This window comes from Pomacea canaliculata, linkage group LG11, assembly GCF_003073045.1.
Source record: "Pomacea canaliculata isolate SZHN2017 linkage group LG11, ASM307304v1, whole genome shotgun sequence".
NCBI lineage: Eukaryota > Metazoa > Mollusca > Gastropoda > Architaenioglossa > Ampullariidae > Pomacea > Pomacea canaliculata.
In genome coordinates, this window is record NC_037600.1 from 17,843,117 (window position 1) to 17,870,228 (window position 27,112).

At 41.5% G+C, this 27,112-nt stretch overlaps 3 protein-coding genes across 8 annotated transcripts; 1 reads left to right on the top strand and 2 right to left on the bottom strand.

Moving 5' to 3' along the window:
* Positions 1–979: 979 nt before the first annotated feature.
* Positions 980–4,165, bottom strand: LOC112575288. The gene is made up of 3 exons (XM_025257027.1): positions 3,865–4,165; positions 1,901–2,477; positions 980–1,651 (listed from the first exon to the last, which is right to left on the bottom strand). The coding sequence occupies exons 2-3, from the start codon at positions 2,437–2,439 to the stop codon at positions 1,267–1,269; spliced, it is 924 nt and encodes a 307-aa protein (XP_025112812.1). The 5' UTR covers positions 2,440–2,477; positions 3,865–4,165; the 3' UTR covers positions 980–1,266.
* A 2,929-nt stretch (positions 4,166–7,094) lies between these two features.
* LOC112575291 lies at positions 7,095–9,495 on the top strand. Its single transcript, XM_025257029.1, has 3 exons — positions 7,095–7,535; positions 7,989–8,214; positions 8,532–9,495. The coding sequence occupies exons 2-3, from the start codon at positions 7,993–7,995 to the stop codon at positions 8,964–8,966; spliced, it is 657 nt and encodes a 218-aa protein (XP_025112814.1). The 5' UTR covers positions 7,095–7,535; positions 7,989–7,992; the 3' UTR covers positions 8,967–9,495.
* A 507-nt stretch (positions 9,496–10,002) lies between these two features.
* Positions 10,003–26,626, bottom strand: LOC112575287 (cytosolic phospholipase A2-like). 6 transcript variants are annotated; one of them, XM_025257022.1, is made up of 18 exons: positions 25,127–25,448; positions 24,867–24,926; positions 21,581–21,694; positions 19,999–20,023; positions 19,502–19,583; positions 19,107–19,253; positions 18,559–18,674; positions 18,292–18,329; positions 17,940–18,072; positions 17,462–17,598; positions 16,903–17,125; positions 16,001–16,115; positions 14,695–14,832; positions 13,621–13,722; positions 13,101–13,427; positions 12,252–12,430; positions 11,584–11,770; positions 10,003–11,249 (listed from the first exon to the last, which is right to left on the bottom strand). In XM_025257022.1, exons 3-18 carry the CDS (start codon positions 21,604–21,606, stop codon positions 10,885–10,887), a joined length of 2,340 nt encoding a protein of 779 aa, XP_025112807.1. In that variant the 5' UTR covers positions 21,607–21,694; positions 24,867–24,926; positions 25,127–25,448; the 3' UTR covers positions 10,003–10,884. The 6 variants fall into 6 exon arrangements, with proteins under 6 accessions (XP_025112807.1, XP_025112806.1, XP_025112808.1 ...); XM_025257021.1 differs by having other exon boundaries at positions 21,581–21,697; XM_025257023.1 differs by lacking the exons at positions 24,867–24,926; positions 25,127–25,448 and adding an exon at positions 26,554–26,626 and having other exon boundaries at positions 21,581–21,697.
* Positions 26,627–27,112: the final 486 nt, after the last annotated feature.

Sequence of the window (27,112 nt, forward strand, 5' to 3'; positions counted from 1 at the left end):
TCTAGCAATTCTCATTGTTTCAATAGCATGATAGGATCATAGAGCAAGAAGCTTACTTGAACTGTAACAATCTAGAGGGAAAGAACATTGGAAGTTGAATGTTGTAGTTCACAGACCCTAGAGTTAGTTGCTGAAACCAAGTGGGAGCCGGTAATACGGGCTATACCAATAAATAGAAAGCTGCTTGGGAGTGGAGGAAAACCCCAGTATGCTGTTGTGTGTACTTGAAACAAATTGATTCGATCTGCCTTCTGCACCATGTATTGTATGTTACTAGTACATTCATGCCCTTTTGTGATCTGAACAAGAAACATCACACAACATCAACTGTACAATATTTCTGCCCACTCGGATTACACAGTAATGATACACATCCTTGATTACATGATGTATAAATTAAGTTCAGATACTTTATCTTCATATAAAGTGTATTTTTGATCAAGCTATCCTAGACAAAATGTGTTAGGGACTAATGTCGAAAATTTCAATGTCGCCGTTTTGCATGATGACGTCTCCGTTACGCTCAAGCACTGATGACCCTTTGTTTTGACGAGGCTCACTTCCGCAGACGTTTACCATTGAACAACAAATCTTTGCTGAGGCAAAGGTTTCTTCATAGAATCGTCTGTGAATTATTTCATACTACATCTTGGGATCAGGCAGGCCCAATACAGACCTGTGGGAGAGAGCCAACCAAAACCCTGCCAGCCAAGACATCAAGAAGCGGAAGTGGGGCTGGATTGGCCACACTCTACGAAAGCCAGCCGACAATTTAACGCGACAGGCTCAGGGCTGGAACCCACAGGGGAGGCGCAAGGTTGGGAGACCCAGACAGACATGGAGGAGATCAGTCCACAGAGAGGCAGAGACATGGTCCCAACTGGAAAGGGACGCCCAGGACCGGGTCCGATGGCGGGGTGTGGTGCTGCGACCCTATGCTCCACTGGGGGCGAATAGGAACAAGAAGAAAGAAGAAGAAGACATCTTGGGATACATTTATTCAGTAACACGACTACTCTTGTCTAAATCAAACGTAAAAAAGGGGGATATGACAAGTACTTATCCCTCTAAAAAAAGACATGTATATAAATTATTTTCTAAAAACTTCAAAAAGGTATCGTCTCGTCCTTTTTCCCCTCCCTCCCACCACCCAAACGTTCTGAGGCACATCGCAGGTGTTCAAGTGCATTCACAGAGCAAGCGAGTCATTAATTTCCACCTGTCTCTGGGAATAAACTGCGAATAGGAACGTTATTTGCACAGCTTTTATTCGGCAAAAGACTCTATTTTCATCCAACCAGAGTTATTGATGGCAGTAAAGTCACGAGGGGTCTTTCTGATGAAGACATCCGGCGATCTCCCCTGACTCGGCCTGGCTACACTGGCCTTCATCTCTCTCTCCCCCACACTGCGAGAGCCTGTGACGCGATGCGGGTCCATCACGAAGGAGTTGGAGTTGTTTTCGGTAGACGATACATGGTCCCTGCTGCTGGCCGAACGGCGATGGCGCTGCACGACCTGGCGAGCACGTGAAGAAGCAGTGGGGTTGCATAGGCGCTCACACATCATTTCAAGATCGTCGGTGTTATCATTGAAGACGTCGGCAAGGTAGCTGCGTCGGTTGGACAGGTATTTGCGACCTTTCTTGTACCTGGATGGCACAAAGAAAGGGTTTTAATGTAAGGCTTAACATGGGTTCATCCCACTTTCTGTAATTCTTAAGTTTCAGCTTGTGCTTCATGTATGCATTCAGCTGGTACAAAACAGGTGCCGTTGTACCATTGTCAACAAACAATACAATAATATCCAAACAAAATAATGATTTTTTTTTTCTTTTTATCCCCTCCACTTCCTGTAACAAAAGCAAAAAAACAAAACAAAACACTGATGAATACCTCACCATGTCTCGTTGGCAAACAGCGTGGCACAGTCGATGGACAGGACTCGTTGACCCTTCATCCGACTGCTTTTGACCCCCTGCGACGTCGAGGCAGACGATATCCGCATGGAAGAGCTAGCATCTTCTTTACACGACAAGGACCTGCGTGAAGAAGACGATACCATGTCCTGCACGGACACCTGGATAGTGTCAGACGTTTTCTTAACCAAACCACTCTCCACGGAGGGTACAGGCGTCCATTCATTGTAACCCGTCGAAGTATTCGCTTTTTCACTGATGTCTCCGCTGACCTGAGTTCTTGGCTGGGCCGATGCTGCGCGAACCCTATCTTTGTTGAGGAGCTCGAAGGATTTTGTGGGCCAGGAATTAGGATCCGAATTTCGTCGATGGACAGATCTTTGGGGAGGACATGAGCTTTTTTGAGAGGGTGTGGGTTTTCTGGAGGCTGAATTCCCCGATATCTGTGAGAAACGACGACCTCCAGCTGTCTCATACTTGGCGATCCAGACTACTTTGTCCAAAGGCACTCTTCTTTGCATCTTCAGCCTCCGCTCATCCAGGTGAGAAGGTATGGGGCCTGTGAGAGGGCAAGAGTCGAAGCAAACGACTTTTTTTTACGAGAGTCGAATATGCTAGAACTGCTACTTGGACTGCACCTCAAAGATATTCTGAGATTCTATTCAAAGCTATGTCAGTTCTCGTTTTTCTCCCCGTTTCTTCTGTTATTTATTTAAAAAGTAGATGTAGGAGATAATAACCATATTTCTGTGTTCGATTTTAATAATGATAGACCTTTATAGAGCCGAATCACACTCAGTATGCAAGTATATAATCACAAAAAAGATTAAATCAAATGAATTATAATTTAACAAAGAAGCTGATAATAAACATTAATTGATATTAAAACAAAAATTACTAAATTATAAAATTACACAGATCTCAGATGTAATTTATGCAAATGGGCCTTTATCATTCATAGTATTAAAGACAGACTTCACAAATTTAAAAATAATGTGTCGGTCATATCAGAGGAAGGCAGGCCTCTCTGGTAAAAATTAATTTTTAAAATATTAGAGCTATAAATGTTGGCAGTTTTGTTACCCATCAAATAAATAAATTTTATTTCTATTTTCAGTTCTTTGAAAACTAATGCTCAAGAGTTTTTGTTTTTCGTTTTTAACAAACTCTGGCGGCAAAAAAGCAACAGTAAGTAATAACAAAAAGACATTTTTCCCTTGCTTTCCAGAGGGCATCGGCATGAACTATTAATGGATGAAAGGTAAGCTTGTCCATAAAATACAACACCTGTGTTTTCGTATTTTCTTTTAGCCTTTTTGTTCGTCAAGAATATTTTTTTTTTCCAAATGACTTTGGTGAGCTCCGTATGAGACTTTATTTCCCATAGTCTGAGTGAACACTACTCCTTCCGTTCTCATAATAGTAGCCTGTAAACATCCCGACCACAAGGCAAAAACCCTGACCCTAAATGGACATGGGTAGGTTTGCGTTGTCAAGGCTACATCCCATGGGAGCTCTGTTAATTAAAGTGAATGAGGCGTGTGTGGAACAGTGGGGTTGTGGTTTGACCTCATGGTCACTTCTGTAAGCTTGTATCTCGAGTATTTGGATTTTGGAAATAGTATCTAACCCTACAACCCTCACCTCAGCCCAGTGTCCCGAAGAAAGTTACGAAAGTTTAATAGGCAGAAGAAGGGGTACACCATTATTTCAGTGCAGCTCAAGATGTCATTACATTTTACAGAAAGGAGGCATAATTACGGCTAAGGGTTTGGTGTTACGATTAAGGATTTTTATGGTTTTAGAAAAGGTTAGGGTCCACAGCAACCTATGTAATTGAGTCGAGATCATTCCTACAGCCAAGTTGTTTCAAAGAAGAACGAGAGTAAGAGCATACACAGCGACATTTACATCATCATGAATGAAAACATAGCAACGGAACTCACCCGTTTACTGAACAAATGGCAGCTAGGAGCAAACTTCATTTTATCAACGCCATGTATAGTCTGCCACCGATGAAATGCACCAAGTGGGCGGTGTGGCTGCTGTCGTCACTTGACGAGGCGCACGGCGTGCTGGCTGCGGCTGCAGGTGGGTTCTGGCAGCGAGCGGACGCCAGGTGAGGCCGAGCTGCTGCAAGGGCGAGTCACAGTTCACGTCTCGCCATCTCTGCCTACTTCCAGGTTTTAGGATTGAGGCTGTCACTCCTTAACTCTGTTCCGATCATCGTGCATACGTCACCTTTCTGTCACGTCATTTTGACGTCAGTCAAGCTACGCAGTTTTGTAAGCTGATGACATCATTTGCTAGGCGATGATTTTTTTCCCCCAGCGTCATAATATGTATCATGGCGCCGACATTGGCTTCTGACAAACAACTGTTGTTGTTGTTGTTGTTGTTGTTGTTGTTGTTGTTGTTGTTGTTGTTGTTGTTGTTGTTGTTGCTGCTGCTGCAGCAGCATGTTTCGACAATCTTTTTCACTGAAACTAAAGCTTTTGGTTTTGTAACTCATGAAGGATGACAAACAGTTAAACGCCTTGAATTGTGATCACTAGATGTACATAACGGTAATAAAATTCAATGCTTATAATATTTCTCATTTTATATGTCTAAACTATCAAGGAAATCCTGCTGACCATTTTGGACCTTATTCCTTTCTCTATCAACGCCAGGCTGCAGCAGTGGTGGTGGTGGTGGTGGTGGTGGTATCAATTATTACCGGTGTTGTTGCCATTGTGGTCGTTGTTGTTCTAAGGCCTCTTATAACATCGATAGCTACCAGAGTGGATCTCTTGGGTCTGCCTGTGATGTCCCCCTCTCTGTGCCACGCACTAGAGGGGGAAAAATCGAGAAACCCTTTTTCGTCTTTGGCCCCCACCTCCTCCCCCGATGTATGAAATTTTCTGCCCCAAACTCCTTGCCAGTACTTTTTTTTTTTTTAATTGTGTTTACATTTAAGTCCGGCCTTAAAATCCACCTCTAGTCTCTGTAAGATATACTGTCATAGCCCAGCAAACTCTTCCACCCCGTCTCTGAGTCCTCATCTCCATCCACGTGCTTCGTTGATGTTTGCCACAGTGTCATTCGTGTGCTGTTGTCTACGTTTCTTTGTTGTTGTGGTGGTGGTGGTGTGGTGATGATGATGAGGAGGGGGAGGAGGAGGAGGAGGAGGAGGCACATAACGAAGTGCAACAACCACAGGAATGAATAATAAATGTTTTTGGAAACTTCAGGGTTGCCCGCAAACACGGCGATCAGGGTGCACTTCGCTGGAACATGACACCCGATGTTCTTGCTGGCCCGCAGAATTAGTCCCTGCAATTCTAATGGTGTGTAGCACTCAATTATGTAGGGCCGGGGGCTTGCACGCATGACCATCAGTCGCACACAAACGTCTTTCTCTCTTTGCCAGGACGGGAGGGAGACAGTGTGTGTGTGTGTGCGTATGTTTGAATGTTTGATATTATGAATAGCTGCAACGACGGTTGTGTTCTACAGTACTGGGTCCTGATGTTATTGTGGGAACAGTTGCTGGGTAGCCAGACAGCGAATTCGGTTAATTAGTGGGCGGGGTGGTCTGCAGCACACACAGAAACGAACTGCTAATTGGAGACGGATGGAGGGGTTAGGAGAGTCTGCCATACATAGCAACGAGTGCGGAGAGGTTGAACTCCCTTACAAACGGCTACATGTTGTAGTTCATGGACAGGTACAACGGTTGACTCATTATGGCTTCTCGTTACTCGTCATGGATGTCAATTGTTATTTATTTGTTTATTTTTCACAATTTTTCATATTGTAATAACAATGTGTATTTTACATGGACTGACGAACTGCCGAAAAGTTTACAGAAATAAATCAAAACTAGAAGGGGAGAAAACATTTGGGAAAACAGAAAAAAGAATCAAAATATTATGAAATCTCAAATTTCTGTGACATTTCACATGGGTTATTGCTCATTATGCTGTGACCTTTAGCGGAATGGGTAAAGGTAATAGGTGAGCGAAAGACAATATGTCACCAACCGGAGGGGAGAGTGTGCAAAAGTGAGCGAATGAGAGAGGGAGGTGAATGCCAGCCAATAATTAGGTCTTGGGCTCACAAGAGCGGCGTGACGTAGCTAAGCTCCAGCAAAGACCGCTCGCCGTCGTCAAATATTTACCGCGGCCAGGTGAGATCAGGTGAAGACAGGGAGGTGCACAGGTGCGGAAACGCAGGAGTTTTCCCCTGACGCTGGGTTGCCAGTGCTCGCGAACATGCGTGCAGTCGAATACACACACACACAAAGTACAGAGACGTATTAAAACATCATGTAAGAAATCGATCAAGGCTAGAATTTGTGTCAACATTTTGTCAACAGTTTGTCAACAATTTGTCAACATTACAGCAATTTATTAATAATTTTGCCAACAGTTTTAACAGTTTGAAGTATCAGCTACACTTTAGCATCTTATTAAAATCTTTAACATTTAAACACCATATTGTTGTTCTTTATCAACTTCTGGGAGATCCTATAGCGGATTATTACTTCTAATTAAAAAAATAGTGTAATTCCCATATGCACACGGAATCCCAAGTCCCGCTTGTTCTTTCTTTGTAGAGTGCTTATGAACCTAAGAACAACTCCGGATGTTGCTCCCGACTACAGCTTACCAACAAATAGCTTCTCTATATTTCTTTTGTTGTGTGTGGACAAACGAAAAATTGATGAGGATGGGAAGGGAAGTGCTTTCTTTCAGGTTTTGTTTTAACGGTGGTTTTCTTTCTTTGGCGTGGGTTATCTTATTACAGACCTCTACGAGAAATTGAAATAAATATCTGGTCTTTCCTGCGGTGCAGCCCCTTGTTCACAACTCCTGTTCACTCACACGCGCACACCTACACGACGACAGACAGACGCTTCAATGTCACCAGTGGAAAAAAGTAGATGGCAGCACCTTTATTGTCGACTTCATGACGTCATGGCTAGGCGTTGGAGCTGTCCATTGTCTGGAGTCACAGAGCGTCGCCAGGGGGGCGCCACCGTCGACTGCCCAGAGGACATCTCCAGGTGACGTCGCCTTTTGTGTGTCGCCTCGTGCGGCGGGTCTCACGAACGGATCCATGACAGCAGAAGAACAAAGGCGTGAATGGCGCTCAACCGCCGATCATTACCGTTTTGAAACGTTGTTGTCAGCGTGAATAGCGGCGGTTGTAGTTCAAGAACATCCAGCGGTCGACAACTGTCGCGGCCACCAAGAGCGTCACGTCCTTCATAACTGAACCTTCCCGTGATCCCTTGGGCTGTGTTGTTCTGTGCCATTAGTTTCATAAAATCGTTTTTTCTGTTCCTGTGGTTGAAATGTCGACGCTGTTTGAGTATGTAAATCTCTAGAAGTATGCAGCTCTCTCTCTCTCTAGCAGAACTTCACGTGTAACGGTATCTGCCAAAGATATTATTGTTGTTCCAGAACTGGATTAGCATAGCTACTTGCCGCTCGGGTACGAGGGGTAGTAAAAGTTAATTCCCTTCAGCATTTAAAGACTGAGTGGTGTCTAAAACTCGTTTATCTGTCGCAACAAAGAGATTCCTGTTCATCGTATCCTGCGCCTGCTGTCGCCTCTGAAGCACTGACAGGTAAGACAAGAACAGGTGAAACAATGACAGATTAGACTTTCATAGGTATACTTACAGGTTAGGTATTCACTTGTACACTTACAGGTTAGATGACGATTGACGATTGTACATTAACGTTCCGAAAACTTCTTAAAAATTCTTGCATTAGACGTTGGACTGCGTGACTGGCTGACATTCACACGTAGTTACTACTATACACATTCTATGAACCTCAGAAGTCAGTAGATATTGTTGACTCACCCGATCACTCACTCGATGACACAACTTGCGTGTAGGCATGCAGACAGACAGACAGGCAGGCAGGCAGGCAGGCAGGCAGGCAGGCAGGCAGGCAGACAGACAGACAGACAGACAGACAGACAGACAGACAGACAGACAGACAGACAGACAGACAAACAAACAAACAAATGGTGTTGTGAGAACAAATATCGCCAATGTTCGTCTGTCTTCAAGGAGAATGTCGGACACACAAGACAAGACAGAAAAAATCACGATTCAGGAACTCAATCTAAGCAAGTACCGCCTTCCATCCTATGTCTTCTGGGCAGACAACTTGACCCGACCAACCTTCTCGTTTGCTATCGGCTGCAGACTCTGGTCACGTGAGCGCCAATACTACGAACAAGACAGGGAGCGGAAGATGGCCCCCTTCGCTACACGACCATATCTTTTCCATCAGGTAACAGTGAACACTTGTCATCATCCAGTTAACCAGAATTTATATCTGCAATAAGCAGCGCCGAGGTTACAAGGCTTCGTCATCATCATGGTTGAGAGGAGATACAATTATATGTAATAGACAATTAGTGATTGATGTGACAGCTCCAGCTGTACTTAAGTTTCTTCCCTCGGAGCCCCCTCCCAACTTTATGGTGCAAAATCACCTCAAGGTGGAAGCACTTTCCTGCTAAATAACCCAAACGACTTTGAATAAATCTGAGATTCTTACACTTTCTATCTCAACTCTTTTTGCATTCCTAACCTGATTGTCTGCAGTACCCCGGACTGCACAAGCACTACCCAGGCACGTGGCGGGTAGCAGACGACAGCGAGCTGAGCCACATCGTGCAGCGACTGACCAGACCCACCCGGTCCTCCCACAGCCGCGAGCGGGACATCCAGTCGACATACCCACCGTCGTCACGGAGCGGCACGGCAGGACACCGAGGGCAAAGGTCGCCAGTCAGTCATGTGACCAGGCACAGGTCAGGAGCACTTCCACATCTTTCTGTGAAATCGTCATGTTCTCGACGTCGGTCTCCAAAAGGTGATGACGACGACGACGACGACCTTAACAAGTCCACGACAGACCCAGCAGATCGTCTCCGAAATTCCGACAGAGGGTCAGAGGCAGAAAAATTTCCCGAGAATTCAGACAGCAAGTCAGAACCAGAAAAAGGTTCCCAGAATTCCGACATTACTGCCCAGTGACCCAGTACTTCGACTTGCTGCTTTTATCCTTCATCAGTTTTTGTTTTTTTTTTTCTGTAAAGATTTGAGTAAGGATTTCTTTATATACATTGAAAGTCGTTTTTTATCTTGAATTTTTTCAAACGACGGTTGATGATTGCATTGAAAGTCATTTTTATCTTGAATATCTTGGAAACGATTACAACATTGAAGTCACTTTTTATCGTGTTTTTATTTTTATTGTCCAAGATTTTCATCAAGTGATGCTTAATGGTTTGAAAACGAGTTCATGGTTCTATTTAAAGAAGTTTAGATTATGTTTTTATTGAAAATATTATTCATTTATTTTGCTTGTGAAAGTTGCGTAAAACCTGGTCTTTAGTGGAACGCCATTTTAGTGTTCTCTACTGTACTTTAAAAACATTTCAAGACATGCCCTTGTTAACAATCTAAATTAATATTTTAATTATTGTTGTTTGCAGTTGATACCTATCTTTCTTCCTGTAATTTTATCAGTAATCGCTATAAAGGTGAGTTTTTAAATTGTAAATATGTGTTCATCTTTTTCTTTTGCTCGGAGTAGTAGCAATTATTGTGTAACAAATGTATTTTGAAATGTCCACTGGAAATTACCTCCATTCCTTCTTTGATGACGCCCGAAGAACAGAACGGACACTCGTTGCTGCTAAGGTTGTTGACAAACTATTTGCAACATAGCTCCATCTCAGGTCCAGCAAACCCCCAAAGTTGCCCTCTTTGAGTTTCAGTGATGACAGCTCTGCTCTCCTTCGTGCTTTTAGAACTCTTGAACTCTGCTTTTTCGGGAAGTGATCTTGGTCAGGGTTAGGGTTAGACCTCAAGACCTGTTTCTACTGTGTGTGTGTGGATGAGAGACCTCAGGACCTGTTTCTACATGGAGACGTGAGGTCGGGAGGTTTACAGATTTCGATTTTTTGTGCTGGGTGACAAAGTCTTCGAATGATGTTGAGGAATAACTCTCCAGCTTAATAAATAAAACACCCACATGTATATTTATTTTCAAAACGAGGTCAAAGCAAACACTAGAAGCTCATCTTTATTTTACCAACACTCTCCTCTACATCAGTGGACGGAATGTTAAATTATATGAACACTACACATCGACAGTGTGCATAAAGCTTTTATATAACAAAAGTAATTCTTACGAACTGGTAATAAAAGAAAACAGTATCTGATCGGTGCAGAAGTAAAAGCTGAGGGGAAAAAGTGTACAACTGGTGTGCAAAAACAGAAGAATAAATATCCAAGAGATGAAATGTGCCAATTTTATCTTCTTCGTAACAAAAAATGAAACAGAAAATGTCTTAGTTCATCAGCAGCGACATGGCAGCCGCCACCAGAGAGAATCAAGCATGCAACTACTGATAAAAGCAGTTTACAAAATGATGCAAAGATCTACTTCTCGAAATCCTTCTCATCAAACTTTGAAATCAGGATAATTGTCACTATTTTTTAAAGTTTCATTCACAATGCTATTAGTATAAAGGCAATAAAATTCTTACAATAAAATCTTGACATTGCCAGTGATGGTAAAATATTTTTGGCCTAGTGTTGTGCTACCCTAATAGAACAAAGATATCACAGAATATCTGTAAACGCTTCACCTGTCAGTTGTGGATTTTGTTGAAATGTAAAACTAAAATTTTTATATAAGCCTGGAAAATAAAAACTTTTCCTCACCTTACCTATAAGAAGTCTAAAAAAGTATCTTACTTGGCATCTAAAAGCCCACTTTACTCATCACTCCACAGAATTTGCCAGTCCAGTATATATAATTGTTGGAATCCAGTTAAAGCCTGTGGATGTACTCCTTATTGAACTCTTCAGTAAGTTTATTTCATCCATGTCTTCTCTGCAATCCATAGCACCAAATGAATCACCTGCTCCTAACAATCTATCATCACAACTTGGTGACCTCATCATCTGTCGCTCCTTTTTCTTCCAGTGGTTGTACCTCTTCATCTAGAGACCTGATGTATGCTTCCAGCTCCTTTTCTGTCTTCTTGTCTTTCAAACTGAGTCTCTTGATGTCCTTCAGCTTGCATGGTCGACGAATACTATGGCGCCGACGGGCTCGGATACAGTTTCTGACCTGCAAGAGGACTTGCTCTTTGAACAGTTGTGTGTTGAACTCTGTTAACTGTGCCAGTCTGTCAAATGCTTTGTGTGTGTAACGAAAGTTAAATGTGGAATATGGCCGTTCTGGATCGTCAAATAAGTCAAAGTCAGCAAACTTTTTCTCTTCTGCTGTAGTGCGTGGGACACCTGTGAAATGGATTAAAAAAATATATAAATGACAACAATATTAGGTCAAAACAAATTGCTAGTGAGGTTGGGTTTGTTGACTGTTTAATTTAGTAGGAAAGTAAGGCGATTTAGCACTGTGAATAGATGGAGAGGAGGAGGATACCAGAGTACACGGAGAAAACTCCCAACACCCAGCCCTGCAAGCAAGTGTCACATACAGAGAGTGTCCTGAGACGAGATTTGAACCCAGAGCCTCTCACTGCAGTGGTGACAGGCGAATGTTTTAACCACTACACTACCGATTAGGGACAAATAAACAAACTTCTGATTCCATCAAGTCATTTCTAAATACCTGGTTTTTTCTGGTCTCTGAAGGTGATGTTGATGAGAACAAAATGCATGACAATAGGGCAGTGGGGATCTCTGGAATCTTTGAACACATAGCACTCTTTCAAGCCCTCCCGGTCCACAATTGTTGGGTCAATGGGTGGAAATGGCACATGGTTTAGTCGGGCCCATTTTTCAGCTAATAGAAGTTCCTGTAACAAGTTTAAAACTTTTTAACACATTCTTAAATAAAGTAAATCATTTTCCTCCAACCAGTGTACAGTTTCTTAATGTTGAAAACTAATTTTTGTATAAAATTTGGTTTAGGACAGTACGTAGGAGCAAATATCAATAGCTGTATTTGTAACCCCTCATTTTAAAAAAGCATTATATATTATATATTCCATACTATATTACCTGGATTGGTATTTGGATTGCACACATACATTTACATCTTTGCATAAAATATTGCAGTAAATTTTCTTCAAGTCCCTTTTATAACATTTTAATGAATTTGAGTGTAATACAGTTAAGTGCAAATCCCTGTACTAAAAATCAGACAGAACTCCATGTAGCAGGAGATGTGTCAGGCATACAAAATGTGGTGAGCAGAGGAAGTATATATAATCCTGGATAAGGGAGGTAAGACATATTTAAGTAAAGATTGTAAATAAACCAACGTGTGCAGCTTACTTTGAAAGGAGGAGTAGAATCTGATGGACGGGCACTGAAGTCAAAAGACAGGATCAAATCAACATGTCGCTGAGGTCTCAGAAGAAGAGGGTATGGTGAATTGAATGTCAGGCCTCCATCCACCACGTACATTCGTTTCAAATGTGTTGGATGCATTTCAAAAATATGTTGGAAGGTCTCTTCAATGATAAAGATGAGAACAAAAGATTATAATGTGTCTTCATCAAAGTACTTGAAATGTGCTTTATTTAGCGATAAAACATTTAACAGAGAACCAGTACACCCTTTCTGTCAAGAGCTAAAGAATTTCAAACAGAAGAGTGCAAAGGAAGTAATCTCCAATTAAGCTTCAAAAAAGGGTGGGGAGAAGGATTTTAAAATATATGTTATATAACAAAAAGACAAATTAAAGAGTTCTTAACTATTGTCACAGTAAAGCATCTGCAATGTAAAGAAGTTATAAAACAGTTAAAGATAAAAAATCCTAGATCATTCTTACATATTTAAAGACCAATCAGTTAAAATAATGATATGTGCATGAAATATAATGACAAAAGCAATTATTTACATTAATTTGGGGAGAGGGGGGAGAATTGGTGTTTTACGCCGAGCCAGCAACTAAAGCTATATCACAGCAAGGCAGTCAGCCCTGTAAGCAGATGCCACATGCAGAGAAAGAACAGCGTGCCCAAGACAGGACAGCCAATCTTCACTGTATTGGTGACAGGAGCTAGCCATCACACCACCAGACCCCCACTTACATGAAATAGCTAGTCCAACCATTACAGATGAAATTCATAATAGGAAAATAAAACTCTAGAGTAAGTAGACTGTATTTTCTATACTTACCCTTTGGGGATTTCATTGGCTCCTCTTCAGCTTGAGAAAAAGGAGAGAAAGGATACATATCAACGAGTGACAAGCCACGCATGAAGTTGTGCACCATAGCTGCTCGTCCTTCAATTGTCTGCATGAAGGAACTATCAAATAAACGTGTCAGCATGCCATTCCAGAATGTCTGTTTCTTGTGGTGCTCTGTCTTGGATGGTTTTCGGCGGATTGAACGAGTACGAGTTTTGAGTGGTTTTACTATTTCCATTTCTGCCTCAGATTCTTCTTCACTGGATTCACTGTCCTCATCATCCTGGTTATCAATTTCTTTCAGCAACTCTTTTTCTGGAAATGATCAACAGAGAGCACTCAAGCTTACCTGGAGCTTGTAGGAGCGGTAAAATTACTACATATAGTTTTCAAAATTAGAATATTGCAAAGTACATTAGTCATTGTTGCAACTAAAGCCCAAACAGTACACTGTGGAAGAAAAGGGAAAAAAAATGTCAACGAATCCAAATTTTTGAGGATCCCTCACCAAGTTCTTCACGTTCTCGTCTCATCAACTCCACTGCATCCAAGTGCTTGTCATTCTGAAGAAGGGATTTAAACTGGATGCAGAAAGCACTCCCCCATATTCCTATGTAAAATGTATCACACACTGAATAAGTGCAATAAAGACATTTACAGAATCAGAATACAGGAAATTATAAAACTAGATATGCATCTCATCAAGATGACAACTGAATGACTGCATAAGCTACTCAGCAGATTGATGAATAGCTGCATGAATCAAATTGATTTTCATATTGCAAGCAAAACATGATTACAATAATTGTTTACCAAACTTTTTATGTCTAATGCCAAAAATCAAAATTCTGTGAATTCTGAATACATTCCAAAAGAATTACATTCTGAACCCTGAGTAAGAAGGGCTATTTTCTGATGAAGATCAAGGATTAAAACATACTGAAATCTTTTCTTATATATCATAGAAGCAACTGTACTGGCAAAAATGGTGTTACACAGGCTAATTTTCAGCACAGTTTATGTCTAGATAGACTTGACGGACCTAGGTCCTGCATTTTTGTGATTTTCTCAGTTGAGTTTGATTTTAGTATCTATTGACTGGCACTTTTGTTTTTAATCTCATCATTGTACTGGGATTATTGTGCCAGATAATCATCCATGATGGTGGAATCATTGTGCTGGATAACAATCCACAATGACATGCGGAAGGCAAAGCTTAACACTCTCCTTTTCCTGCTTTCATCTTCCCAAACATTTTCTTTCTTCCTGCTGGATAGACCAGCAGGCCGCTGGCTACTAGCTCCCCAGGCCTCCCACTTCAGCAAAAACCAAATACATGTATCCTGTCCCACAAAAATCCGGCCTCACAAGAATGGAAAATCGCATAATCTATCAAAACACATTAATCTTAGCCTACACAAACATATTTCACTAGAAATGTATTATTTAAATAACTCAGTAATTCCCCCAACTTAACATAACTTTGATGAACAAAATTCTGTCATGAGTGTTAAAGCCATTAACAGTGAATTCTTCTTTCCTTTGTTCAAAGACCAGCAGCTTGTGTAGCAGGGGAGCTAACCTTGTAGGAAGTGTAATGGATGCTCCTGGTAGCTCTTGGCTATTTGTCCCATGAAGAACTTGCTGCCAAACAGCTGTGGTTTCATGAAAGTCCCATATTTTGGCATTCCAATTTCAAAAGGAGAGAATTCTACCCATTCTGAAACAACACATTTGAATCAGTCAAGCATGATTTTTTTTTCTCTTGGGTTACTCACATATCTATCTATTTTAAGACATGTTAAAGCATCACCACACAAGATCCTAATATGTTGGTTATCATGACTTTTTGTGCAGATAACACTGGTTCTGGGGTTAAGAATACTGCAATGGTAGGTTCTCCATTTTATTGTTATGTTCTTATGCTTATACTCTATTCATACTTATATCTACACATTCATGCAGGGTACAATATACAGCATAACATTAACAAACACAGTTTGTCCCTTCCACACAATCTCAAAAAGTGACGATGATGATGATGATGATGCCTTTTCCCACCATCATGGAGGGCTTAAAGTGCTTTACAAAAAAACACGTGTTCAATATTTATATTTGTTATATTCTTTTTAGTCCTACAATGTCACACAAGTATAAATTGCACCCTCACAGTGTCAATACAAAGAACTCTATGTAAGGACGCTAACCTTCACATCTCCCTTCAATGATGCAAAATCATCCACATTGAGCACTACTGAGCACTGAATTTCTGTCATATCACACCTTCCATTAAAATCTACATCTATAGCAGTATGTCACTGGAGAACCCACCTCTCTTAGTCATTCAACTGATTGACCAATGTAAGGCTCATCTACCCACAAGAGACCCATGGTCACATACCATGTATCTGCTAATTTTGTCGAGGTTATCTCCACCTCTTCACAAACAGTGAGCTTCTGTAAGTGCTGCAGATGTTCCTACTCATCCATTGCTAGCAAAACAAGTTAATGCTGAATGTCTCCTCCCCCGCAGCTTCACACGGGGAAACTGGTTATTTCCCTTTCCTGAGTTTCATTGATGTGACTGCAACTATTAGTGACACTAGGTGTCACTAGGTGCATCCTTCTGACATCTCACTTTTACTTAAATGCATAGTCACATCTATAAGGCCTAGCACATGAAAGGTCTAGGCATGCAATCCTCCAGCAAGGCTGTCAGCAGATCAACATATTGGCTACTACCTCCCTCAGATAGGTTTTATGATGCTGCTGTATGTATTATTGAAATCCCTAAGTCCCCTACTCCATACCTAAACTCATAACAATTGGAAATAGCTATAATTCCATTATTATAAATAAAACTAACAAACTGGAATTGAAAGACTTACCATGGAAAATCATTGCAGAAACATGTTTTTTCACATGAAGACAAGTGTACAGAGGCATTGGGATGTTGCCATCTTGAATTTTCACCTGTTGATCTGAGAGTTTGGCATCCAGTCTCTGTGTAACAGGAAGAACATGAAATTCACAAGAAACTCTCAACAAAATCCTCTCGATTCTTGGCTGTATATATCTCTAAGTATGTTTATTATTTAATGCAATTTGTAAAACCTCCTGATTAAGGCCTTCCCTAATACAACCACCTCTTAGTTATGACCCAAAATGTTTTCAAAGATGCATTTCATTACATACACATATTTATGACAACTACCTACCCAGCCCAAATTATGACCAACAGTTTATGCTCGATTATGATGTTTCTGCAAAAGTAGAGTGTTGAAAAAAATTATATTTTAAAACTAGACTGGTTCTGGCCAAGTGACTAAATGTAAAAGCTGCATGCACTCCTCACTTGCAGTCATGGTTTCCAGAATAAAAACAGATTGGTTGATCTCCTTACTATAACACCCCTCAGTTATGACCTGTGGTGGCTTTTATCTGGCAGATTTTAGTGAGTTTTAATAGGGAGGTTTTACTGTGGGAGTTGGGCTGGTCATTGAGAGAGAGATCTCTTATTCCAAGAACATTTTCACTGATCATTGTTTTTTTTATCACATCACTATGCTCAGAATTGCTGGTCAGCAGTTCTTTACAAGCAAAGGAATTTTTTTTGTTTATTCTTGCCCACCACTATTATTCCTTTCAAACAAACAGGAAATCTGGAAACCTTTCAAACAAACAGAACAGATTCACTCAAAAGAGTACACAAAAAATAAAATTCAAAAATATGATATAGATAACAACATTACTAAATCTGTCACTTCTGGACAAGTTTTTGCGTTCTTACCCCTCGAAGAAGAGTTTCCCCAACAAGATGTCCAAAGAAGTCTGTGAAAGAGACAGGTTGTCCACGACGACGTTTTTCCAGAATTCGACGGATATACCGGTACATACTTTGTGGCCCCAAAAGCCGGAAAGGACTTGAGTCTATGTTCTTCTTCAGCTCTTCCTGTAAGTCTTTCGGGGTTTTCTTGGGCCAGTCAGGGTGTGAGTAAAGCTGTGATAGATACCTGAAAGAAAGAATGCATTTTAAGTGCTTGGGATGTTAACTCCTAATTGTATCTGCTTTGTATTTATTTATAAATTATCTTGTATTTACTTATAAATGGAATGATAAGAGCTTAAGATGGAAAAAAATTGTAAAATTTAATGAAGAAAATAACAACAGATGATTATAACAGTAGATTTTTGGAGCTTTTTGCTATCTTCATCAGACAAAGCAACAATGCATGCAGCTTTTACAAATATTGTGTCATTGCCAACTATGAAGACTTTATTTTCTCTGAGCACAAGAACACAGATCGTGAGCTAAATAAAGCACAAGTTTTCTCTGGATATTCACTTACCAGGCAGATCCGGAAAGGCCAGCTACATAAGTGACCATGTCTAAGATTCTTGTTTCAACCAGGGCACTCATGACCCCACTAAATCCTGTCAGGGCACGAAAGCCCCCTCCTGACCCCATAACACCGATGACAGGTACCTGAGAAAGTAAACGGTGGTAATGGTGGCATTTTCATACAAAATATTTCAGATTTTATTCTTTTCACTGAGGTACTTACCCAAGCATTTCACAGTATGGGCCATTACCCAGGAACCAACATCATCAGCAATACAGTATATACTTTTTGTATCCATTACTAGAAGGTCATGATGCCAAATACAATTTTATCTTTTCTATGTATACATTTTTTCAGTTTTCCAAAAAACCTGCCACCAGTGTTATACAGCGTTTTGTACAAAAATAAAAAACATCAGTCCATGCTTTATAAATCTATGGCAGCAACGAAAGTAAAAAGCTTTGAGGACATGGGCAAATATTACCTCTCTCATATTCCTTGGAGCATTTACTTTTAGGATGTCTTTCATAGCACGAAAAATCTTCTGTTTTCTAGTGTCAATGAATCTCTTCTCTTCATCACACAGGGCAAGGCTGTAACGTAGCTGAGTATCACCCCTATGGAATAAACCAAGCTTTTTTTAAACATTTAAAAGTATCTCAGCTGTATGTGATACCAAGTGAATGTGTCTTGACTGAGTGAGCAGACTAAAGAAATGCTTGCAAAAATTTTCTATTTCATAAGCTGAAAAGTATTACTTGCTGCATGTTAAATCTAATGGGAGAGAGAAAAGATGCTTAACTGGGGAAATTAAAATAACTCCAGATATCACTTACTCCAGTTCTGCCCACATTTCAATATCTACCTCGGATGTCTGAAAAAGAAAGAAAGTTTTAACAATGTTTTTCTATATGTGTCTATATAAATATTTGACAGTTTATTTCCTGCTTAGTATACACATTTACATAAAAACATTATGTGTGTGTGAGAGGGAGAGAGAGCAAATTACTGTACTACAAAATAATTAAAGAAGATCAACTTTAAATTTTCCACTTTCAAAGCAACTTTAATTCCCTCAAATGCAGTAGATATTTATAACACACCTCATTGAACTTGATGGTCACTTTCTGTTTGTTATCAAAAGGGAGAGGATCTAGAGGGAGGTGCCTCGTGCACAGATGCTCATCCATTGTATAGTTGGCATCCATCAGAGAAATTTCTGTTGAAAAATAATGTGTGAGTATTTTAATGTATGTGCCAAGAGAGGAAAACTAATTGCTGGGCAAGCAAACACCCACAAACATGTACAGACTGTAATTAAATGGTGTCTCAGGGTCAATCTTACTTCTACTCACCCTTCATGTCCACTATAGCCCAGTAAAGTTAAGATGAAACACAACCATCAAATGTTTTTGTATTCAATATTATGATTAATCCTGCTATACTGATGATGTTAGAATTTTCATTATTCTTTAGCAACATAAGAAATCTAATATCCTAATACCTTTCATGTCAATAATACAACAGGTTTTAACATTTGGGACAAAATTATGCTCAAATTTTATAGTGGTTCAAACGAGATTAACTTAATATCTGAACAGGTGTTAGTGGGAGAAAAAAAAAAGATGAGGCAGCTGATTCCTTCTCTCACCTAATTCGTTGTGGACATTAGAATCCAGGAGGAATGTGAAAGTCTCATTCCATATGGGGTTAACATCATTGTCTCTTGTAGTCGTCTGGTGCCATCCATTTGGTGCTGTTTTGATGAACAGAGTCAGGTATGGGTCCGGTGTGTCAACTGCACAGCAAGACATAAAATGAGAGATAGAGTCTTTTCTCTCCGCTACCTATCCGGGAGGTAGAGAAATGTATTAACATTCGTGTTTGAAATACTGAATATACCAAGAAGCCAATAACATAATGAAAAGGATGACCACACACATATATATATATACACACACACGCGCACGCACACTCGGGGCGAAAGAATCTGTCTTTGAACCAAAGCATAAGGTTTGACTGTTCGTTTGTTTGTTTGTTACTTGCCTAAATCTCTTGCCCATCCTTTTGTTATGTTCCTGCCTTGAAGAACTTTGATAGACAGATAAGTGCAGGGTCTGTGGGTTACCTTCAAAAACAGTCGAATAAAACACAATTCTGCCTTCACAACAAATACAACAAGGATGTTCTAAACAGTCACACATCAAAATTAAAATCCAACAGCTAATTCTCTACACGACAAATCTACTTCCCACAATTTAATAAACACCCTCCCACCCCCACAGTGTCACGTCCACCCTACCCAGGGGTCAGCGATGGCCCCATGACAGGAAAGAAGGACGAATGAACACTTCTAAAGAACATCCGTGGTAACAACCATACTTCGTGTGGAGAAAGGTCAAAGGTCTAGGCGACTAGTTTGTTTGTTTGTTAATCTGCATGAACAACACGCACGTGTAAGAGAGGCTAAAAAATATTTTAAGCATTTTCTCATTAATAAATGTGTTTTCACTAAGGCTGCTGAAGGTGTGTTTATGACTTACCTCAAATATTTTATAGGGATCAAACCTGAAACATAAAACAATGCCCTATTGACTAAAACTTTAGGTCAGTACAAATAAATTTATACTTGTAACAATTTTTTAATCCTAACAGACCAAGTTTGACAGTGAAAATATGAAATTATATTCTGTCGTCGGTTAACGTCCATTTGATTTTTTTTTCTACTGAAAATAAGTGAGAAAGTGAATGAAAATAAAACGGAGTAACACGCTGAATGTAGGTCTAGGTCGCCCACATTTTTAAACTCATCTCAAATGCTCATTACAATTCCTGTCCAAAGTTCAAGTGCCTCTTACTCTCTGTATTGCTCGTGTCAGAATGTTTCCGTTATTAAACAATCATTCACACTGACCCCGTAAGCATTTTAAATATCTAACCGTAGACAAATGAAACTGATTTTGAAATATTTTATTTTCGCGACCCAAGTGTTTTTACTTCACTACGGGAGTGATGGACTGTCGGCTGGCATTGCAGTCAGACGCTGGACTGAGTTTCCGTCTTCCCATAATATTATTTTGTTTTTCCTCTTATATAGAAGTGCACATAAAGCCTGGTTATCCCATGGAAGTTGGGAGAATTTTCATGTGGAATTCCCCACTTTCCCTTCCTCGTCCTTACAGTTTGTCTCTACATCTGTCACTATGTCCTCACAAGTTTACTACAGTAAACTAAGTACTACAGTGTACTAAGTCATTCTGCTGTTGTTTTCTATTTTTAGTGTCATAATACAATGAGTTCGCATCTACACGAAATTGTTATAATTATTGCTAATGTTGAGCGAAAATAAGAACAAGAACAAGAAGGAGAAGAACAACAAGAAAAACAACAATAACAACAGCAACAAGAACCAGAAGAGGAAAAACAAGAAAAAGAAGAAGAAGAAGAACAACAACAACAACAACAAGAACCTGAAGAGGAAAAACAAGAAGAAAAACAACATCAACAAGAACCAGAAGAGGAAAAACAAGAAGAAGAAAAAAAAACAACAACAATAACAACAACAATAATAACAACAATAATAACAACAATAACAACAATAACAACAACAACAACAACAACAAGGAGGAAAAAGACTTAATGAAGTTCCGACTGTATATCTCTCCTGACATACTGAACTTTCACGTCCCTGATGGTGTCAAAGTTTATTCAAGTACATATGTCTCGAATTAAGTTGGTAAATCGGATTTAATAACTCTGGCCGATGTAAACCGAAAGTGCTTGAATCAGTTGTAATCCAGTTTGTCTGAGGTCATAATTTGCACGTCCACCAAGTCGGTTGTAGTTCACATGTAAAGATTTAATTTTTCAAATGTAACTATCTTTGATTATCAACTCTTGGATATAACAAAGCCACAAAGATTGTATTATCACATCAATGCCCCAAATTAATGGAATTTCTCACGCGCGCGCTAACTCAACCCTCCCGCGCAAGTCAAACACTCAGAACATGCGACAACAACCTTTGACCTACTCCGAGGGCAAGAAAGCAGGAGACGAACTGTAGATGAAATCAAGGAGATGAAAGACCGATCAGACGATGAAAGACCGAGCGATCAGACTTACCCCTTGTGATCCATACCCCGAGGCATGGCTGCTGAGTGTAGGAGTGATGTCAGGCGGGTATCAAGTGGCTAGATGATCTTGTTGACTTCTGGACAAGACTTTGTAGGTCTGGTCCTGCTGCACACAGAAAGGTCGGGTAGGTACAACACCCGCACTCGGCCAGCTGCAGGCCAACCACTCGCCTACGGGAATGTGCTTCCTTTTAAAGAAGATTTACAGTTAGCGGGGGTGAAGGTTGGGGTGGAGGAGGGGTACAGCTAGCGTTCCTTCCTTCCTTCCTTCCGAATATGACTCAACAGAAGACCACACAAAGAGGCAGTGCAAGACCGTAGTGTGGCCTGCATGCTGCTGCTGACTTCACCTCAACCCCAGAGTGCGCCTTCGTTAAACATCGTCGAAACGCCAATGACAGAAGACGATAACATCAGGATGACTAACATCGTGTATGGTCATCGGTGAAGACGAGACATGACGTGTCGCAGCCCGTCCCTGGAGACCATCTTGGCGAGACCAGGTAAAGAGACATGGGCCAGTCCTGGGTAGTTCCACGATTTCCACAGACACCTAAAGGTCTGAAGTGTCTGGTCTCTACATCCTGTGTTATGTTACAACATAAAACTAACCTTAACCGAGAGAATGCGAGAGTGTGAAGGCAGAAGGCAGGATACAATATCTTTATTATTATCTGATAGATGCAAATCACACAGGTAGTCGAACCGTTCCATCCACCCGGGTGGCGATTTGAGACCTCGCCATGCACCATCAAACATCGTCTCCGCCCTGTCACCAAACAGTCGCCCATAAGATTTGTAAGTGCTTGCTATGCGGCACACGATCGAGTATGAATGATGTGCTCGTGGCCTTTATGGCTGTTTTTTTTTTTTTTTTTTTAGACAGGTGACTTGGTGGGTGTTTGTACGGGTGTACAGGTATGCCGACCCACTCCCTCTACAACTGACTCGCCCACGTACTTGATGAACAGGACTCGCACGCATGCAGCGAGATAAACCATAAACCATACTGTTTATAGTTCGAACCCACAATTCACAGATATTATTGGTGGCATGACTTGTACCGCAAGTCCGGTTGTTGCCTTTCTCCTTCTAAAACACTTGTTTCTTCTAAAAACCACTTTTCTCATCTTCCCAAAAATTATGTTTACCTAAAGACAATTAAAAAAGTCCGGATGCTCCTACTCTAATGACTGCCTTAGGAGTGTTGGAGTCGGTTGTAAACCATTTCCCGTGGTTACCCAGGGGGCGGGGAGCCGTGCGAGAACACAAGACCAGAGATGACATCTTGTAAGCAGGAAGGTAGTGATTATTGGTGGGTGATATGATAATAACAATGTCAGGATGCACTTCTCTCTCAATTATGTTCACAGAAAACTTAAAATCAGGTCAAGAGACACTCGGCGGCTAAAAGTTTCGTTTGAATGAACGGATCTCACGAAGCCAAAGCCTCCACCCCTCCTGACTATTTGCCTGCGCGTCGATCTTTCAAGAACTTGTCTGAACCCTTTCCCTCTTGTCTTGTCTTAAATCTTTGTTTCCCACGCACGTGGACACCGCTTTCTGGACCAATACCAGTGTATTGCCTGTATCCAAACCAAATGCCAATAATGGACTGGGAATCTTGGGTGTCGTCAGACAGAAGGGTGAATTAGAAAGTATGCCATGCTGAAACTACAGACACAAAGACTGCTGGTTCGAAGCTGCCGGGGGAGAGGGAGGCAGTACTTCAGCAAACAGAATGACTGTTTTTAGTGTCGCCCTACATAGGCCATCAGTTCACTGCCCCACTACTGCCACCAAGCTCAAGGACCTTGAACCTATCTTGAACATGCGATATCTCTTGTTCCCACCCCTTTTCTTACTGTCAGTGGGGTGGCCCGGGTACTGTACTGGTGAAACGCTTGTGATGTCGTCTCTTACTCTTTGTATTGCTCAGAGTATTGCTATTATTCTCGCTGGTCGTCGCCGGTTTTCTTCTCCTTCTTCACCCCTCAACTCTCACCCTGAAATGGCCAACTAGGTGAAGACCCTTTCCCACAAAATAAACTGCAAGCGAGCGACAGGATCTCGCTTATTTCGACACCCAAGCTCGACGCCAGATGTTATTTACTGACATTCGGGCAAACATCACCGGTAAACATAGTCAGATAAACTTTTCACCGTTCTCGAATGTGGGCGACTTGTTTTGAAGCAACACGCTGTCCTCCTTCCTCACAGAGGCTTAATCACAGGGGCTAGTCATCGATGTGTTTACCATTTAATATAATTATCCATTTAGAGAAACAGCGCCCAGTCTTTACTTGACCTTTGACCCTGTGAGAGCAAGTACATAAGGAAAGTCATAGGTAGCTTGTTGGGTCCTTACGAACCTCCATGCCCTCCGACCGTTAAAGTTCACGCTTGAATTGGCGTCGCCATCAACCGTGGTAAAAAGAAAATGGAAGAGAAATACCCGAGAATAGCGCGACTTTTACAAGAAATGAATGTGTGTCACGCTACACGTGCGGTCTGCGAGCTCCACAGCTCATTATGCAAATTAGCTCTTCTGTGATGTCGTGGTCATTTTCGAGAACGTTAACCCTTACGTAAGTAGAGCGTGTCGTACGGTTCTATTGCCCCTGAGATCCCAGCTTGATACCCAGGTACTACTACAGTTCACCTGTGAACTTCAGGGGTGACAGACTCTCTACCAAACATCTACACACGAGACAAATGCTGTAATTAATACTGTTAAGCAGGATGTCGATCACGACTGACTGACTCGATTATTCTGAGGTAAACGCAGTCGAAGTAAGATGATCTTTGGGGGGAACCTGGAAAACTAAACCTTTACACTCAATCTTTGCTTGATTAGTCAAACAACATATTGAACCGGACATTGTAGGGTAAATGTTGACATGACGACCGTGTAAACAGTTTACCAAACACTCACGTGTATGGTGTGTCCGGTTTAGAAGGACTTACTTGACATGGACTTACTTTGACGACTGACTGACATCCAATGTGTCAGCAAGGGGCAACGGAGTGTCAGGGACCTTTCTGTGGAGGGTCCTTTCTTACTTTTTCCCTTCACTCTCTCTTTCACACAAACGCACAATCCATACTCACCTACACAGGTGGACCACCCAGCGACATTCCCTCTCATGTAAAAGACAGCAACACAATCTAGTAAAACCTGACCTTCTTCACAGCCACTTGCCAAGAAGAAAATAAACTTCTCTTTTTCTCCGAAAGACCAATTAAGCGACGTGCGAAGAAAACAGGACACGCACCTTGACGTGCGTGTCACCCGTATCCTCCCAAGGCAAGATGTTGTCAACCGACGATGCACGCTGTACATACACACAAGCACAAGCCATCCTCAAGACTAAACCAGAATACAGAAGAAAGTTTACGATTTTTGCACCTGAGCCTGCAGCTAACACAGGTAAACGACTTACTTTCCGATATATGTTAATAAGTTTATATTGTGTATCTTTCCTTAATTTTCTTTTCTTTTCTTCTTGCTTTCTAGCCTTTCATCATCACCTACCTTGTGTGGCTTTGAGGTTTCAGTGTTGTGCAGTCGCAGCTCTCATACCTCCGTTGATGACGGGAGGGTGGACAGAGCTCGGTGACGACCGAGGGAATAGGGAGGGAATGGCTGTGCAGCTGTGAGCCGCGACACACTGGGGCCTGGGCCCCCGACTGTACTACAAATACGACGACAGAGGAGAGGAGGGAGGTTAGTGGAAGCGGCCAGGATCACGTGACAGTAGAGGAGGGAGGTTAGCGGAAGCGGCAAGGGTCACGTGACAGGCGTGTACATGACAAGGGCCGGACTGTCACGTGCACACAATGGGGAAGTCGCTGTGAACCCAGTGAACGCCTCAAAACAGAAAAAAAAAGATGGGTTGGAGGGGAGGAGGGTTTTTAGCATGGGGGGATATCTCTGCAGCAGAGGAAAGGGGAAAAAATATTATTTCTGCTGGGGCCTGGGGGATCCGCATGCAATAACAATTCGAACTGTTGACTGAGCGATTCGGACGACCTTATTTCCTATTCAAATTGGAGAAATATCTGCGGCAGCGCGTTAGAGTGTGTGTATTTGCACACTCGCTGGTGTTACACTGTCGATGATCGATGTGATAAACAGCGATGTAGATTGTCTGCCGCAAGTTTTTGTTGTTGTTGTGTTTTGAAATCGTCGAAACAAAACTGTGCGGATGTATAATATCCATACAATCCCATGCCACTGAGCTGACAATCGAAGGAAGTGGACGAAGACTTGGCTGCAGTCAACCATCAGTGTCACGGTCTCCACAATGTGGTGATTTGTGTGCGCGTGCGTGCGTGCGCGTGCGTGTGTGTGAGTGTGCAAACGAGACACAATTGATTTTCTTAATTTTTAAAGCGATTTCTTTGTTAGATTTTTTTCTGTGGTTTAATACTTTTTCCGATGTTAAAAATAACTTGAAGTGAGCATGCAAAGTGTCATATTATCCCAACATTTCAGCCATCCTGATTTGCAGTATCTAAGGTTAAGAAAATGATTAATATCAATTAGCACCGCGATGCTGTGTCGTCTGTGAATCTTGAGTGAAGCAACAACTGCTCACGACTCTTCTTTCTCTTATTTTTCTTGTCTCCTCGCTTTTATTTGTTTTCTCTCTCTCTCTGGGTCTCTTTCTCTCTGGTCCGAATGATAGGAGAGAGGAGGAGAGCGACAGAGCTGACAAGAAACTGTTGACACGTGATGTGTTTCGAGGGTGTTCGCCGAGATCAACTCCAAAGAAGACGGTGTCAAAGTTGAAAGACGCAGACACGCCCTTTTCCCGATGTTAATCTAAAGACATTTTACACCAGAAGTATTTACGACCATGGAAGCGAATGTGTGGCTATGTGTGGTATTTTATTTACCAACATCAACGTTAAGTAAATAAACTGGCCCTGAAAAACGTATATTGTAAATGTACTTACTCAAATCACCTTTCTCCAAGTCCGATATGACACAGTCCAAGCCAAGTCCACTGCGCTGATTAGTAAGAGTCTCTCCGAGTAAGAGGTTCAAATGGCAGCTAAAGGAGGCGGGGACATCCATCAATTTACGACAGAGGTGTGGCCAGAAAAAAAATTCTCAACGGAGGCGTGGCCGCGCATAAAGAGGCGGGGAGATCCATGAAATGCACGACGGAGGCGTGGCCACATAAATATATCTTCGTCCGCAAACTACTGTTTACAACGGTAACCAAATTTCCGAATGAACACAATTAATTAACATACATGCAAGACAGACGATGGCGAGTAAAGATAGGTCAATTTGCCTTGATCGTGTGAGAGTCGGATTATCTGATTATGTAGATGTCACGAATGGGGGAGGATTGGTGTTTTAGCCGAGCCAGCAACTAAGGCTACATCACGACGACAGCCAGCTCTGTAAACAGATGCCACATGCAGATAGAGAACAGCTTGCCCGAGACGAGAGCTGAACCCAGGACAGTCAACCCTCACTGTATTGGTGACAGGCGCTAACCGTTGC